This window comes from Cherax quadricarinatus, chromosome 4, assembly GCF_038502225.1.
Source record: "Cherax quadricarinatus isolate ZL_2023a chromosome 4, ASM3850222v1, whole genome shotgun sequence".
NCBI classification, from domain to species: Eukaryota; Metazoa; Arthropoda; class Malacostraca; order Decapoda; family Parastacidae; genus Cherax; species Cherax quadricarinatus.
In genome coordinates, this window is record NC_091295.1 from 24,988,161 (window position 1) to 25,005,646 (window position 17,486).

General features: G+C 45.7%; 1 protein-coding gene across 1 annotated transcript in view; it reads right to left on the minus strand.

Annotated features, from left to right (window-relative positions):
* The window catches only part of LOC138854554 (protein Wnt-2b-A-like), a 32,030-nt gene extending 25,710 nt beyond the window's left edge, over positions 1-6,320 (minus strand). The window contains exon 1 of the mRNA XM_070098493.1: positions 6,037-6,320. Within this exon, the coding sequence (XP_069954594.1) occupies positions 6,037-6,175 (139 nt within the window). The 5' untranslated portion in view covers positions 6,176-6,320. The remainder of the gene's footprint in view (positions 1-6,036) is intronic.
* Positions 6,321-17,486: the final 11,166 nt, after the last annotated feature.

The following is a 17,486-nucleotide window of genomic DNA, read 5'->3' on the forward strand; positions in this document are numbered from 1 at the left end:
CATTATGGCAACCTTCACAACAGAACCATCTACATTATGGCAACCTTCACAACAGGACCATCTACATTATGGCAACCTTCACAACAGGACCATCTACATTATGACAACCTTCACAACAGGACCATCTACATTATGGCAACCTTCACAACAGGACCATCTACATTATGGCAACCTTCACAACAGAACCATCTACATTATGGCAACCTTCACAACAGAACCATCTACATTATGACAACCTTCACAACAGGACCATCTACATTATGGCAACCTTCACAACAGAACTATCTACATTATGGCAACCTTCACAACAGGACTATCTACATTATGGCAACCTTCACAACAGAACCATCTACATTATGACAACCTTCACAACAGGACCATCTACATTATGGCAACCTTCACAACAGAACCATCTACATTATGGCAACCTTCACAACAGAACCATCTACATTATGGCAACCTTCACAACAGAACCATCTACATTATGGCAACCTTCACAACAGAATCATCTACATTATGACAACCTTCACAACAGGACTATCTACATTATGGCAACCTTCACAACAGGACTATCTACATTACGGCAACCTTCACAACAGGATCATCTACATTATGGCAACCTTCACAACAGGACCATCTACATTATGGCAACCTTCACAACAGGACTATCTACATTATGGCAACCTTCACAACAGGATCATCTACATTATGGCAACCTTCACAACAGGACCATCTACATTATGGCAACCTTCACAATAGGATCATCTACATTATGGCAACCTTCACAACAGGACCATCTACATTATGGCAACCTTCACAACAGGACTATCTACATTATGGCAACCTTCACAAGAGAACCATCTACATTATGGCAACCTTCACAACAGGACTATCTACATTATGGCAACCTTCACAACAGGACTATCTACATTATGACAACCTTCACAACAGAACCATCTACATTATGGCAACCTTCACAACAGGACTATCTACATTATGGCAACCTTCACAACAGGATCATCTACATTATGGCAACCTTCACAACAGGACTATCTACATTATGGCAACCTTCACAACAGAACCATCTACATTATGACAACCTTCACAACAGGACCATCTACATTATGGCAACCTTCACAACAGGACTATCTACATTATGGCAACCTTCACAAGAGAACCATCTACATTATGGCAACCTTCACAACAGAACCATTTACATTATGGCAACCTTCACAACAGAACCATTTACATTATGGCAACCTTCACAACAGAACCATCTACATTATGGCAACCTTCACAACAGGACCATCTACATTATGGCAACCTTCACAACAGGACCATCTACATTATGGCAACCTTCACAACAGAACCATCTACATTATGGCAACCTGCACAACAGGACCATCTACATTATGGCAACCTTCACAACAGGACCATCTACATTATGGCAACCTTCACAACAGAACCATCTACATTATGGCAACCTTCACAACAGAACCATCTACATTATGGCAACCTTCACAACAGGACCATCTACATTATGGCAACCTTCACAACAGAACCATCTACATTATGGCAACCTTCACAACAGGACCATCTACATTATGGCAACCTTCACAACAGGACCATCTACATTATGGCAACCTTCACAACAGAACCATCTACATTATGGCAACCTGCACAACAGAACCATCTACATTATGGCAACCTGCACAACAGGACCATCTACATTATGGCAACCTGCACAACAGGACCATCTACATTATGGCAACCTTCACAACAGGACCATCTACATTATGGCAACCTGCACAACAGAACCATCTACATTATGGCAACCTTCACAACAGGACCATCTACATTATGGCAACCTGCACAACAGAACCATCTACATTATGGCAACCTTCACAACAGAACCATCTACATTATGGCAACCTTCACAACAGGACCATCTACATTATGGCAACCTTCACAACAGGACCATCTACATTATGGCAACCTTCACAACAGAACCATCTACATTATGGCAACCTTCACAACAGAACCATCTACATTATGGCAACCTGCACAACAGGACCATCTACATTATGGCAACCTGCACAACAGGACCATCTACATTATGGCAACCTTCACAACAGAACCATCTACATTATGGCAACCTTCACAACAGAACCATCTACATTATGGCAACCTTCACAACAGAACCATCTACATTATGGCAACCTTCACAACAGAAGCATCTACATTATGGCAACCTTCACAACAGAACCATCTACATTATGGCAACCTTCACAACAGAACCATCTACATTATGGCAACCTTCACAACAGGACCATCTACATTATGGCAACCTTCAAAACAGGACCATCTACATTATGGCAACCTTCACAACAGGACCATCTACATTATGGCAACCTTCACAACAGAACCATCTACATTATGGCAACCTTCACAACAGAACCATCTACATTATGGCAACCTTCACAACAGAACCATCTACATTATGGCAACCTTCACAACAGGACCATCTACATTATGGCAACCTTCACAACAGAACCATCTACATTATGGCAACCTTCACAACAGAACCATCTACATTATGGCAACCTTCACAACAGGACCATCTACATTATGGCAACCTTCACAACAGAACCATCTACATTATGGCAACCTTCACAACAGGACCATCTACATTATGGCAACCTTCACAACAGAACCATCTACATTATGGCAACCTTCACAACAGAACAATCCACATTATGGCAACCTTCACAACAGGACCATCTACATTATGGCAACCTTCACAACAGAACCATCTACATTATGGCAACCTTCACAACAGAACCATCTACATTATGGCAACCTTCACAACAGAACCATCTACATTATGGCAACCTTCACAACAGAACCATCTACATTATGGCAACCTTCACAACAGAACCATCTACATTATGGCAACCTTCACAACAGGACCATCTACATTATTGCAACCTTCACAACAGGACCATCTACATTATGGCAACCTTCACAACAGGACCATCTACATTATGGCAACCTTCACAACAGAACCATCTACATTATGGCAACCTTCACAACAGAACCATCTACATTATGGCAACCTTCACAACAGGACCATCTACGTTATGGCAACCTTCACAACAGAACCATCTACATTATGGCAACCTTCACAACAGGACCATCTACATTATGGCAACCTTCACAACAGAACCATCTACATTATGGCAACCTTCACAACAGGACCATCTACATTATGGCAACCTTCACAACAGGACCATCTACATTATGGCAACCTTCACAACAGAACCATCTACATTATGGCAACCTTCACAACAGGACCATCTACATTATGGCAACCTTCACAACAGAACCATCTACATTATGGCAATCTTCACAACAGAACCATCCACATTATGGCAACCTTCACAACAGGACCATCTACATTATGGCAACCTTCACAACAGGACCATCTACATTATGGCAACCTTCACAACAGAACCATCTACATTATGGCAACCTTCACAACAGAACCATCCACATTATGGCAACCTTCACAACAGAACCATCTACATTATGGCAACCTTCACAACAGAACCATCCACATTATGGCAACCTTCACAACAGAACCATCTACATTATGGCAACCTTCACAACAGGACCATCTACATTATGGCAACCTTCACAACAGAACCATCTACATTATGGCAACCTTCACAACAGGACCATCTACATTATGGCAACCTTCACAACAGAACCATCTACATTATGGCAACCTTCACAACAGGACAGTATGATCACAGTGATTATTTTTTTCAATGACCATTTGATAAGAAAATACATTTAGATACAACAGTGCGTTAACAGTGCATATTAATTACAACAGTGCGTTAACAGTGTATATTAGTTACAACAGTCCGTTAACAGTGTATATTAGTTACAACAGTGCGTTAACAGTGTATATTAGTTACAACAGTCCGTTAACAGTGTATGTTAGTTATAAGAGTGCGTTAACAGTGTATATTAGCTATAACAGTGCGTTAATAGTGTATATTAGTTACAACAGTCCGTTAACAGTGTATGTTAGTTATAACAGTGCGTTAACAGTGTATATTAGCTATGACAGTGCGTTAATAGTGTATATTAGTTACAACAGTCCGTTAACAGTGTATATTAGTTACAACAGTGCATCAACAGTGTATATTAGTTACAACAGTGCATCAACAGTGTATATTAGTTACAACAGTGCATCAACAGTGTATATTAGATACAACAGTGCGTTAACAGTGTATATTAGCTATAACAGTGCGTTAATAGTGTATATTAGTTACAACAGTGCGTTAATAGTGTATATTAGTTACAACAGTGCGTTAACAGTGTATATTAGCTATAACAGTGCGTTAATAGTGTATATTAGTTACAACAGTGCGTTAACAGTGTATATTAGCTATAACAGTGCGTTAATAGTGTATATTAGATACAACAGTGCGTTAACAGTGTATATTAGCTATAACAGTGCGTTAATAGTGTATATTAGATACAACAGTGCGTTAACAGTGTATATTAGTTACAACAGTGCGTTAACAGTGTATATTAGCTATAACAGTGCATCAATAGTGTATATTAGATACAACAGTGCGTTAACAGTGTATATTAGCTATAACAGTGCGTTAACAGTGTATATTAGTTATAACAGTGCGTTAACAGTGTATATTAGTTACAACAGTGCGTTAACAGTGTATATTAGTTACAACAGTGCATCAACAGTGTATATTAGTTACAACAGTGCTTTAACAGTGTATATTTCTTTCAAGTGGTAGATGGATATCAGTAACTGTTAACAGTTAATGGTAGGTATCCAAGTACTCAGGTGGTGTCAGGCAGTTAACGCCACACCACCAGGATAAACCACAAGCTGTTAACATGATACGAGTGACCAAGATGCTAGAGATGATCATGTCACAAGTTAGACATGAGTGGGTAATAACCTAGAGGCTGTCAAGAGATTACAAAGGCTTGAAAAAGACACATGTTGTCGATATCTTACAAGAAGTTAAGATACTAAGAAGGTCAGTGACTGCCAACAACTGGAGGGGCATGAAAGACCTTCCGAGCCGTCGATCATTTCAAATGTACTGATGTATCTGAAGTGATCAAGGTACAAGGAGAAAAATGTTTTCAATCTACAGGGAAGTCAACACACTAGAAGATCAACTCATTATGATTCAGTTAATAAACAGAGGAATGGGCGAGGACGCAGCTGTACAACGGTGGTCCTGCTGCTTCCAGCACCACGGTTCCAGTCCCGGTTTATTCTTCTGTTTATTCTTACTGTAGATAAATGGTTTAAATAACCGACAAGTTGATAAATTAAGACACATGTGCAACACTTGGGTATCTTTATTGTGGAAACGTTTCGTCACGCGGTGGCTTCATCAGTCCAATATAAAGAAGAATAGTGAAGATTAGAAGGAGATTGAGGTAATCAGTCAATTAGCCTGGAGTCGATGTGTTCAGTTCATCGGTGATTCAGAGGTCTGAACTTTGCTCAGACCTCTGCAACACAGTTGTCCTCAAAAATTTGTTAATAAAGTTGGTAGAATTACCGACAATATGTAAAGTAAAAAGACACAAGTGCAGCTAATTTGACATTTTATTGTGGCAACGTTTCGCTCTCCAGGAGCTTTATCAAGCCGTTACAAACAGTACATGGACACAGAGGGTCCATGTACTGTACTGTGTCCATGTACTGCTTGTAACAGCTTGACAAAGCTCCTGGAGAGCGAAACGTTGCCACAATAAAATGTCACATTAGTTGCACTTGTGTCCTTTTACTTTACAAAGATTTGTTAAGTTATAGCATGAACTAAGGAAAGATCCTGGACTTCACCTTACGAAAGCACAGCAAATGTTATGGTAATTATGGACAAGGTAGATAATAAGGTAAAAATAAACATGATAATAGGAGACAGGGAAACTCACGCGACTCTTAAGATGATCAATAAATTACAAATGTCGACTCACTGATGCGGAGGAGATGACCGAAGACGTAAGGGGAGTTGGTGAAGGTGGAGCAGTTCCAGCGGTGCATGTTAAACTGGTGTTGACACTCACTGATGCCCATTCTGGCACCCTGGCTCACCGTCTGCAGTAATATAAGCATGTTATACACAGGGTGATAGGCGAGGCCTGGAGCTATCACTCAACCTCTTGCAAGCGCAACTCAGTTGGATAATTGGATTGAAAGAGTCATTAAGACTGTTAATAACATTTTCATACCAGTCAGAACTACTGTAATCCCTAATGTAGTAAACGTATACATACTGAGATATACGCCCATGTATACATACACCGTTGCTCTCGGTAAATACACATATGAATATTTTGTGTGTCCCCAAGAACACTAAAAAACTATATGCTATGTATCTTGTGTTTAAATTAAGATTTACATATTAAGTAGAGCTATATAAGTCTAGTCATTACAAACTGTTGAGGTAACATGATACAACTAAATGAACTTACAGAGATTAGAGCTGTAATATGTAACTGTGAACCTTCCCCGCTGTAAGACGGTGTTTACAGTGTACGGATGTACCTGCCCAGATATACTTGTGTAATGCATATATATACATATATAGTAAACTTTTGTTTAGGCTTTGTGTACACAGCTACTGTCTATTACAGCGATCGTGAGAGCACACAGGTGTTACGGGCACATAAGAAGGAAACATGTAGATTTAACCTAAGATAGTCCACCGCATGTACAAAGCCTTAAGTCGCATTATTAACCCTGGGATGGGGGAGGGGGAGCCTCATAACCCAGGATAACCCAAGAAAACTAAGCAGTCTGGCTTGTTCCAGTGGAGTACTGTGTTAGATCCTGCTCAAGAAGGTGATCCACAACAGTCGACATGCAGCAGTTAAAGTGGCAAAAATATTTGCATTCACAATATATAACTGTTGCAGCGGTATAAGTCAGTCAGTTGTCAGCTGCGTCGAACACACTCACCATACTTATATGACTCAACATCCTAACTCAGTAATAAACGTGTCACCCCAAACAATTTTTAGCTATCAAGTGTATCTTACTAATTTATACCAAAGGAATTAATCTGAGGCCAACCAAAATCACCAGACTTGATAACATTCCAAACAAATTACTAAAAGATGGCGCCTCTAAACTGAAAGTACCTACAACTTATATCATAAATTTATTGGTAACCTACGTGTGAGATGAGCTGAAGTCGACCAGTCACTCCTGTTTATTAGAAAAACAGTAGAGGGGATGTCAGTAACTACAGAACCGTTACCGTTAGTATACTTAGCTTTATGTCCACAATCCTAGACAGCAGTGTATCAAGTTATGTCTCTGAATGGTGACATATTATATACTCACTAATGAGATTTTAATGATACTTCCTTAGTCAACCCAAATGTCGCAGGGAATTTCACAGGTGTGCTTACTAGAGACCTACAAAAGGCTTCTGACACGGTATACCATGAATTATTATGTCAAAACTACAAGCTATGAGGTTATGTTCTGTTGAATAAAATTGTACAAATCAGTAATACAGAATCAGAACCCTTGTCGAAACAGTAACATGTGAGGTTCAACAACGGAGTATCGTGGGTCCCCTACTTTCTTATACACTGAAATTTCCATGACATGACACGCAAGTTTCTCTTTGCAGATGATGGAGCTCTTGTGATGTCAGGAAAAGACCTAGAGAATACAGCTTACGTATTAGTGGATCTAGAATTAAAGAGTCGCCGGTTAATAGATAAACTGCCGCAGCATTTGGACAAAACAGAAGGAATATTTTATATAACTAGTAACCTGTCTCAACAGTACAGTAAATTCTGTGAAAAATATCTGGGTATAAACTTTGATCGCTGCATATCAGGTGAGTACCAGGTTAAAGTTACTCTGTAGAAGAATGGTTCAAAGAACCGACACGTTGTTAAATTAGACACATGTGCAACTTTTGGGTATCTTTATTGATGGACTGACCACAACGACTCAAGGCTGAGGGACTGATTACCTCATTCTCCTCCTGTTCTTCAAGTTTATCCTTTGTATGGACTGATGAAGCTACTGTCTGGCGATACGTTTCCTCAATAAAGATACCCAAGAGTTGCACATGTGTTTAATTTAATAAAGTTACTCTACAGACAAAGTGTCTACCCGCTTCTGTCCAAGATTGTCCATTTTGTCTTGCCTTTATATAGCTTTTCTAATCTGCTTGACTTTGTATTTCTCGGGAATGAACTCCAGCAGCCACTTGATAGATCACATTTGTAGCCTCTTCCAACCTTCCTGGAGCCCAGATCTGTCTTCCTTTGTTCTCATCCTTCTCATTAGTTTTACACACACACACACACACATACATACATACACACACACAAACAAACAAACAAACAAACACACACACACACACACACACACACATACATACACACATACACACACACACACACACGACTCAATGCCTTAAATATATGAACATCAAAATGGTATACAATACCGACAGGTTGGTAGGTAAGACACATAGGCAACAGTTAGGCAACTTTATTCCGAAACGTTTCGCCTACGCAGTAGGCTTCTTCAGTCGAATACAGGAAGTAGGCAGGAACAGTAGAGATGTGAAGACGATGTAATCAGTCCATCACCATGACCTCTCAGTGGTTATATTCTCACTACTACTACTACTACTACTACTCTGCACCTCTCCTTCCGACAGTATTTAAGTCTCCGCACTGTCGCTTGATCTTCAGATAGTTCCTGACTATGGAACTGAACTTCTCCAGGCTGAGGGACTGACAACCTCAAATTCTACGACTTCAAGGGTGATGGACTGATTACATCGTCTTCACATCTCTACTGTTCCTGCCTACTTTCTGTATTCGACTGCAGAAGCCTAATGCGTAGGCGAAACGTTTCGGAATAAAGTTGCCTAACTGTTGCCTATGTGTCTTACCTACCAGCCTTAAATATATAAATATATTAAGTGTTTAAATATATTAAGAGAACAGCCGTCTTAGTACTGATCCTTGTGGGACCCTACACGTTACTCTCTCTCATTATAATGTTTAAACTCTTGACGTTACTCTGTTGTATCTTCCAGGTACTACCTGGTTCAGTATGTCTTCCAGGTATTCCCTGGTCCACCGTGTCTTCCAGGTATTCCCTGGTCCACCGTGTCTTCCAGGTACTCCCTGGTCCACCGTGTATTGCAGGTACCTGGTTTAGTGTGTGTTCCAGGTACTACCTGGTCCACCGTGCCTTCCATGTACTACCTGGTCCACCTTGTCTTCCAGGTATTCCCTGGTCCACTGATGCACTATTACTAATTCCTGCCTTTTCATACATCTGGGCTTGTCTGTGATGTGGCATTCTGACAAACTCTTCCATACAGCCCAGGAAGATGCAGTCCATCCATCTTATTCTGTATATCTCTGTGACTCAGTCATAATGCTACAGCAATTTCGTAAAATAGGATTTTCCCCTCCTTTTAACTGTGTTGCTTTACTCTGACCGAACGTTCCTACTGCAGCTGTCCACCCCAGGAGCCCACTATACTGCCTGTCCCAGGAGTCCACTATACTGCCTGTCCCAGGAGCCCACTATACTGCCTGTCCCAGGAGCCCACTATACTGCCTGTCCCAGGAGCCCACTATACTGCCTGTATACTGCCTGCCCCAGGAGCCCACTATACTGCCTGTCCCAGGAGCCCACTATACTGCCTGTCCCAGGAGCCCACTATACTGCCTGTCCCAGGAGCCCACTATACTGCCTGTCCCAGGAGCCCACTATACTGCCTGTCCCAGGAGCCCACTATACTGCCTGTCCCAGGAGCCCACTATACTGCCTGTCCCAGGAGCCCACTATACTGCCTGTCCCAGGAGCCCACTATACTGCCTGTCCCAGGAGCCCACTATACTGCCTGTCCCAGGAGCCCACTATACTACCTGTCCCAGGAGCCCACTATACTGCCTGTCCCAGGAGCCCACTATACTGCCTGTCCCAGGAGCCCACTATACTGCCTGTCCCAGGAGCCCACTATACTGCCTGTCCCAGGAGCCCACTATACTGCCTGTCCCAGGAGCCCACTATACTGCCTGTCCCAGGAGCCCACTATACTGCCTGTCCCAGGAGCCCACTATACTGCCTGTCCCAGGAGCCCACTATACTGCCTGTCCCAGGAGCCCACTATACTGCCTGTCCCAGGAGCCCACTATACTGCCTGTCCCAGGAGCCCACTATACTGCCTGTCCCAGGAGCCCACTATACTGCCTGTCCCAGGAGCCCACTATACTGCCTGTCCCAGGAGCCCACTATACTGCCTGTCCCAGGAGCCCACTATACTGCCTGTCCCAGGAGCCCACTATACTGCCTGTCCCAGGAGCCCACTATACTGCCTGTCCCAGGAGCCCACTATACTGCCTGTCCCAGGAGCCCACTATACTGCCTGTCCCAGGAGCCCACTATACTGCCTGTCCCAGGAGCCCACTATACTGCCTGTTCCAGGAGCCCACTATACTGCCTGTCCCAGGAGCCCACTATACTGCCAGTCCCAGGAACCCACTATACTGTCTGTCGCAGGAGCCCACTATACTGCCTGTCCCAGGAGCCCACTATACTGCCTGTCCCAGGAGCCCACTATACTGCCTGTCCCAGGAGCCCACTATACTGCCTGTCCCAGGAGCCCACTATACTGCCTGTCCCAGGAGCCCACTATACTGCCTGTCCCAGGAGCCCACTATACTGCCTGTCCCAGGAGCCCACTATACTACCTGTCCCAGGAGCCCACTATACTGCCTGTCCCAGGAGCCCACTATACTGCCTGTCCCAGGAGCCCACTATACTGCCTGTCCCAGGAGCCCACTATACTGCCTGTCCCAGGAGCCCACTATACTGCCTGTCCCAGGAGCCCACTATACTGCCTGTCCCAGGAGCCCACTATACTGCCTGTCCCAGGAGCCCACTATACTGCCTGTCCCAGGAGCCCACTATACTGCCTGTCCCAGGAGCCCACTATACTGCCTGTCCCAGGAGCCCACTAGGAGCACTCTATACTGCCTGTCCCAGGAGCCCACTATACTGCCTGTCCCAGGAGCCCACTATACTGCCTGTCCCAGGAGCCCACTATACTGCCTGTCCCAGGAGCCCACTATACTGCCTGTCCCAGGAGCCCACTATACTGCCTGTCCCAGGAGCCCACTATACTGCCTGTCCCAGGAGCCCAATATACTGTGTGATGAATGGTTTGAAAAACCGACAAGTTGAAGATTGAGACACTTATGCAGCATATGGGAATCTTTATTCAGGAAACGTTTCGCCACACAGTGGCTTCATCAGTCCAATACAAAGAGGAAGGCGTATTGTATTGGACTGATGAAGCCACTGTGTGGCGAAACGTTTCCTGAATAAAGATTCCCATATGCTGCATAAGTGTCTCAATCTTCAGCCCAATATACTGCCTGTCCCAGGAGCCCAATACTGCCTGTCCCAGGAGCCCACTATACTACCTGTCCCAGGAGCCCACTATACTGCCTGTCCCAGGAGCCCAATATACTGCCTGTCCCAGGAGCCCAATATACTGCCTGTCCCAGGAGCCCAATACTGCCTGTCCCAGGAGCCCACTATACTGCCTGTCCCAGGAGCCCACTATACTGCCTGTCCCAGGAGCCCACTATACTGCCTGTCCCAGGAGCCCACTATACTGCCTGTCCCAGGAGCCCACTATACTGCCTGTCCCGGGAGCCCACTATACTACCTGTCCCAGGAGCCCAATATACTGCCTGTCCCAGGAGCCCAATACTGCCTGTCCCAGGAGCCCACTATACTGCCTGTCCCAGGAGCCCACTCTACTGCCTGTCCCAGGAGCCCACTATACTGCCTGTCCCAGGAGCCCACTATACTGCCTGTCCCAGGAGCCCACTATACTACCTGTCCCAGGAGCCCACTATACTGCCTGTCCCAGGAGCCCACTATACTGCCTGTCCCAGGAGCCCAATACTTCCTGTCCCAGGAGCCCACTATACTGCCTGTCCCAGGAGCCCACTATACTGCCTGTCCCAGGAGCCCACTATACTGCCTGTCCCAGGAGCCCACTATACTGCCTGTCCCAGGAGCCCACTATACTGCCTGTCCCAGGAGCCCACTATACTGCCTGCCCCAGGAGCCCACTATACTGCCTGCCCCAGGAGCCCACTATACTGCCTGTCCCAGGAGCCCACTATACTGCCTGTCCCAGGAGCCCACTATACTGCCTGTCTCAGGAGCTTACTATATACTGTCTATCCCAGGAGCCCACTATATACTGTCTATCCCAGGAGCCCACTATATACTGCCTATCCCAGGCGCCCACTACATACTGCCAACCCCAAGAGCCTACTATATACTGCCTATCTCAGGAACCTACTATATACTGCCTATCCCAGGAGCCTATTATATACTGCCTATCCCAGGAGCCCACTATATACTGCCAACCACAAGAGCCCACTAACCACTTCCTATCCCAGGAGCCTACTATATACTGCCTATCCCGTGAGCCTACTATATATTGCCTATCCCATATATACTGTCTATCCCAGAAGCCTACTATATACTGCCTATCCCAGGAGCCTACTATATACTGCCTATCCCAGGAGCCTACTATATACTGCCTATTCATATATACTGTCTACCCCAGGAACCTACTATATACTGCCTATCCCAGGAGCCTATTATATACTGCCTATCCCCGGAGCCCAGTATATACTGCCTATCCCAGGAGCCCACTATATACTGCTTATCCCAGGAGCCCACTATATACTGCCTATCCCAGGAGACCACTATATACTGCCTATCCCAGGAGACCACTATATACTGCCTATCCCAGGAGACCACTATATACTGCCTATCCCAGGAGACCACTATATACTGCCTATCCCAGGAGACCACTATATACTGCCTATCCCAGGAGACCACTATATACTGCCTATCCCAGGAGACCACTATATACTGCCTATCCCAGGAGACCACTATATACTGCCTATCTCAGGAGACCACTATATACTGCCTATCCCAGGAGACCACTATATACTGCCTATCCCAGGAGACCACTATATACTGCCTATCCCAGGAGACCACTATATACTGCCTATCCCAGGAGACCACTATATACTGCCTATCCCAGGAGCCCACTATATACTGCCTATCCCAGGAGCCCACTATATACTGCCTATCCCAGGAGCCCACTATATACTGCCTATCCCAGGAGCCCACTATATACTGCCTATCCCAGGAGACCACTATATACTATCCCAGGAGCCTACTATATACATGTACTGCCTATCCCACGAGCTCACTATATAATGACTATCCCAGGAGCCTACTACATACTGCCTATCCCAGGAGGCCACTACATACTGCCCACCCCAGGAACCCACTATATACTGCCCACCCTAGCAGCCTACTATATACTGTTCACCCCAGACACCTACTATAAACGGCTCAACCCAGGTACATACTATACACTGCCTATCCCAGGTACGTACTATACACTGCCCACCCCACGTACCTACTATACACTGCCCATCCCCATGTACCTACTATACAGTCCCCATCTTTCGTACGTACTATACACTGCTAACCCCTGGTACGTACTTATACACTGCCCACCCCTGGTATATACTATACACTGCCCACCCCTGGTACATACTATACACTGCCCATCCCTCGTACATACTATACACTGCCCATCCCTCGTACATACTATACACTGCCCACCCCTGGTACATACTATACACTGCCCATCCCTCGTACATACTATACACTGCCCACCCCTGGTGCATACTATACACTGCCCATCCCTCGTACATACTATACACTGCCCACCCCTGGTACATATTATACACCGCCCATCACACAAGGGGCAACAAGTGTGGGTGGTCTAAGATGGGTTCTCGTGCATATTCACCACATAACCCACGCTTGTGGGTGGCGGTGTGGGCGGGAGTCCTGCCAGGAGCTACATAATTAATGGGCATCATGTGAGGTGCCCGCTGCCCGGCCTTTAGTACCCAGCACCCACCTTAGCATGCTAGGTGCTGAGCGCGGCTATTGTAAATGAGGTGTGGAGGTAGGCCAGTGAGAGTAGGCTAAGTGAGGAAGGCTGGGGTAGGCCAGTGAGGGTAGGCTGGGGTAGGTCAGTGAGGGTAGGCTGCGGTAGGCCAGTGAGGGTAAGCTGGGGTAGGTCAGTGGGGTAGGCTGGGGTAGGCCAATGAGGTAGGCGAATGAGGTAGGCCAATGAGGTAGGCTGTGGTAGGCCAATGGATGTTTCGCTACCGAAACGAACCTGTGTCAGGATACACTGTTATGTTTTCTGGCAGTGGCCTCAGGTCACATACTGAGGCACCGCAGTTCGATCGCCTGCACGGGTGAAACACTGAGCATGTTCCCCTAACACCCAGCAGTAAGGTACCAGGGTGGTAGCTCACTGGCGTGGGTCGCCGATGGAACTAAATCAGACAGTCTGACTCAAGGTTATTGATGCAAGCAAAATCTTCTAGAGGACTGGTGAAGAATATATCCCAGTGTTACCGCTTATGTCACCAGTCTTGGCTCTGCTATCTGTGACTGACCAACTCACTTCTCTCTCTAATTCTCCTTCTTTATCTCCCTCCCTGTCTCTTTTTCTCCCTATCTCTCCCTTGGTTCACATATCTCTCTTCACTTTCTCCACTCACGCACACACACACACACGCTCAACTCGACCCCTGCAGCCACAATATGGTGAGTACATTACCTGGAGTCTACCTACCTGGAGGTTATTCCGGGGATCAACGCCCCCGCGGCCCGGTCCACGACCAGGCCTCCCGGTGGATCAGGGCCTGATCAACCAGGCTGTTACTGCTGGCTGCCCGTAGTCCAACGAACGAACCACAGCCCGGCTGATCCGGCACTGACTTTAGGTATCTGTCCAGCTCCCTCTTGAAGGTAGCCAGGGACCTATTGGTAATTCCCCTTATGCTTGGTGGGAGGCTGTTGAACAGTCTTGGGCCCCGGACACTAATGGTGCCCCTACTTTTAATTGGGGGTATTTTGCATCGCCTTCCAAGTCTTTTACTTTCGTAAGGAGTGATTTCTGTATGCAGATTCGGGACCATTCCTTCTAGGATTTTCCAAGTGTAGATTACGATATATCTCTCTCTCCTGCGTTCCAACGAGTACAAGTCAAGTGCTTCCAAGCGTTCCCAGTAGTTCAGGTGCTTGATAGAACTTATACGTGCAGTAAAGGATCTCTGTACACTCTCTAGATCTATAATTTCACCTGCTATGAACGGAGACGTTAATGTACAGCAGTATTCCAGCCTAGAGAGGAAAAGTGATTTGAAAAGAGTCATCATTGGCTTCGCATCTCTCGTTTTGAACGTTCTCATTATCCATCCTATCATTTTCTTTGCACGTACGATCGTGGCACTGTTGTGATCCTTGTAAGTGAGATCCTCAGAGGTATTAGAGGTATGATTAAGCTCATGGAGCAGGGAGAGTGGACCTAGTAGCGACCACTGAAGAGGCGGGGCCAGGAGCTATTACTTGACCACTGCAACCACAGTTAGGTGAATTTGGTGAGTGCACATACACACACACACACACACACACACACACACACACACACACACACACACACACACACACACACACACACACACACACACACACACAGCTGTGGTCAACCCCTGCAACCAAATACAGATGAGTACACACTTCAGTAAAGTAGATTATCAAACACATGGACACATATTGTGACGATATTTAAAAAGCTGGCAGGGAAGACCCTACATTTATAGACCAGTTTTATTGATAAGTGTTGTAAAATTATTGGAAAAAACTGAAGCCATTAGACCACTGGCAGAGTTAACCTGCACGCAGGACACAACTTATGACCACTGGCAGAGTTAACCTGCACGCAGGACACAACTTATGACCACTGGCAGAGTTAACCTGCACGCAGGACAACTTATGACCACTGGCAAGTTAACCTGCACGCAGGACACAACTTATGACCAGTGGCAGAGTTAACCTGCACGCAGGACACAACTTATGACCACTGGCAGAGTTAACCTGCACGCAGGACACAAACTTATGATCACTGGCAGAGTTAACCTGCACGCAGGACACAACTTATGACCACTGGCAGAGTTAACCTGCACGCAGGACACAACTTATGACCACTGGCAGAGTTAACTTGCACGCAGGACACAACTTATGACCACTGGCAGAGTTAACCTGCACGCAGGACACAAACTTATGATCACTGGCAGAGTTAACCTGCACGCAGGACACAACTTATGACCACTGGCAGAGTTAACCTGCACGCAGGACACAACTTATGACCACTGGCAGAGTTAACCTGCACGCAGGACACAACTTATGACCACTGGCAGAGTTAACCTGCACGCAGGACACAACTTATGACCACTGGCAGAGTTAACCTGCACGACCACTGGCAAAGTTAACCTGCACGCAGGACACAACTTATGACCAGTGGCAGAGTTAACCTGCAAGCAGGACACAACTTATGACCACTGGCAGAGTTAACCTGCACGCAGGACACAAACTTATGATCACTGGCAGAGTTAACCTGCACGCAGGACACAACTTATGACCACTGGCAGAGTTAACCTGCACGCAGGACACAAACTTATGACCACTGGCAGAGTTAACCTGCACGCAGGACACAACTTATGACCACTGGCAGAGTTAACCTGCAGGCAGGACACAAACTTATGACCACTGGCAGAGTTAACCTGCCCGCAGTACACAACTTATGACCACTGGCAGAGTTAACCTGCACGCAGGACACAACTTATGACCACTGGCAGAGTTAACCTGCACGCAGGACAAAACTTATGACCACTGGCAGAGTTAACATGCACGCAGGACAACTTATGACCACTGGCAAGTTAACCTGCACGCAGGACACAACTTATGACCAGTGGCAGAGTTAACCTGCACGCAGGACACAACTTATGACCACTGGCAGAGTTAACCTGCACGCAGGACACAAACTTATGACCACTGGCAGAGTTAACCTGTACGCAGGACATAACTTATGACCACTGGCAGAGTTAACCTGCACGCAGGACACAAACTTATGACCACTGGCAGAGTTAACCTGCACGCAGGACACAAACTTATGACCACTGGCAGAGTTAACCTTCACGCAGGACACAACTTATGACCACTGTCAGAGCTAAAACCTACATGCAGGACACAACTTATGACCACTGGAAGAGTTAACCTGCACGCAGGACACAACTTATGACCACTGGCAGAGTTAACCTGCGCGCAGGACACAACTTATGACCACCGGCAGAGTTAACCTGCACGCAGGACACAACTTATGACCACTGGCAGAGTTAACCTGCACGCAGGACACAACTTACGACAACTTGCAGAGTTAACCTGCACGCTGGACACAACT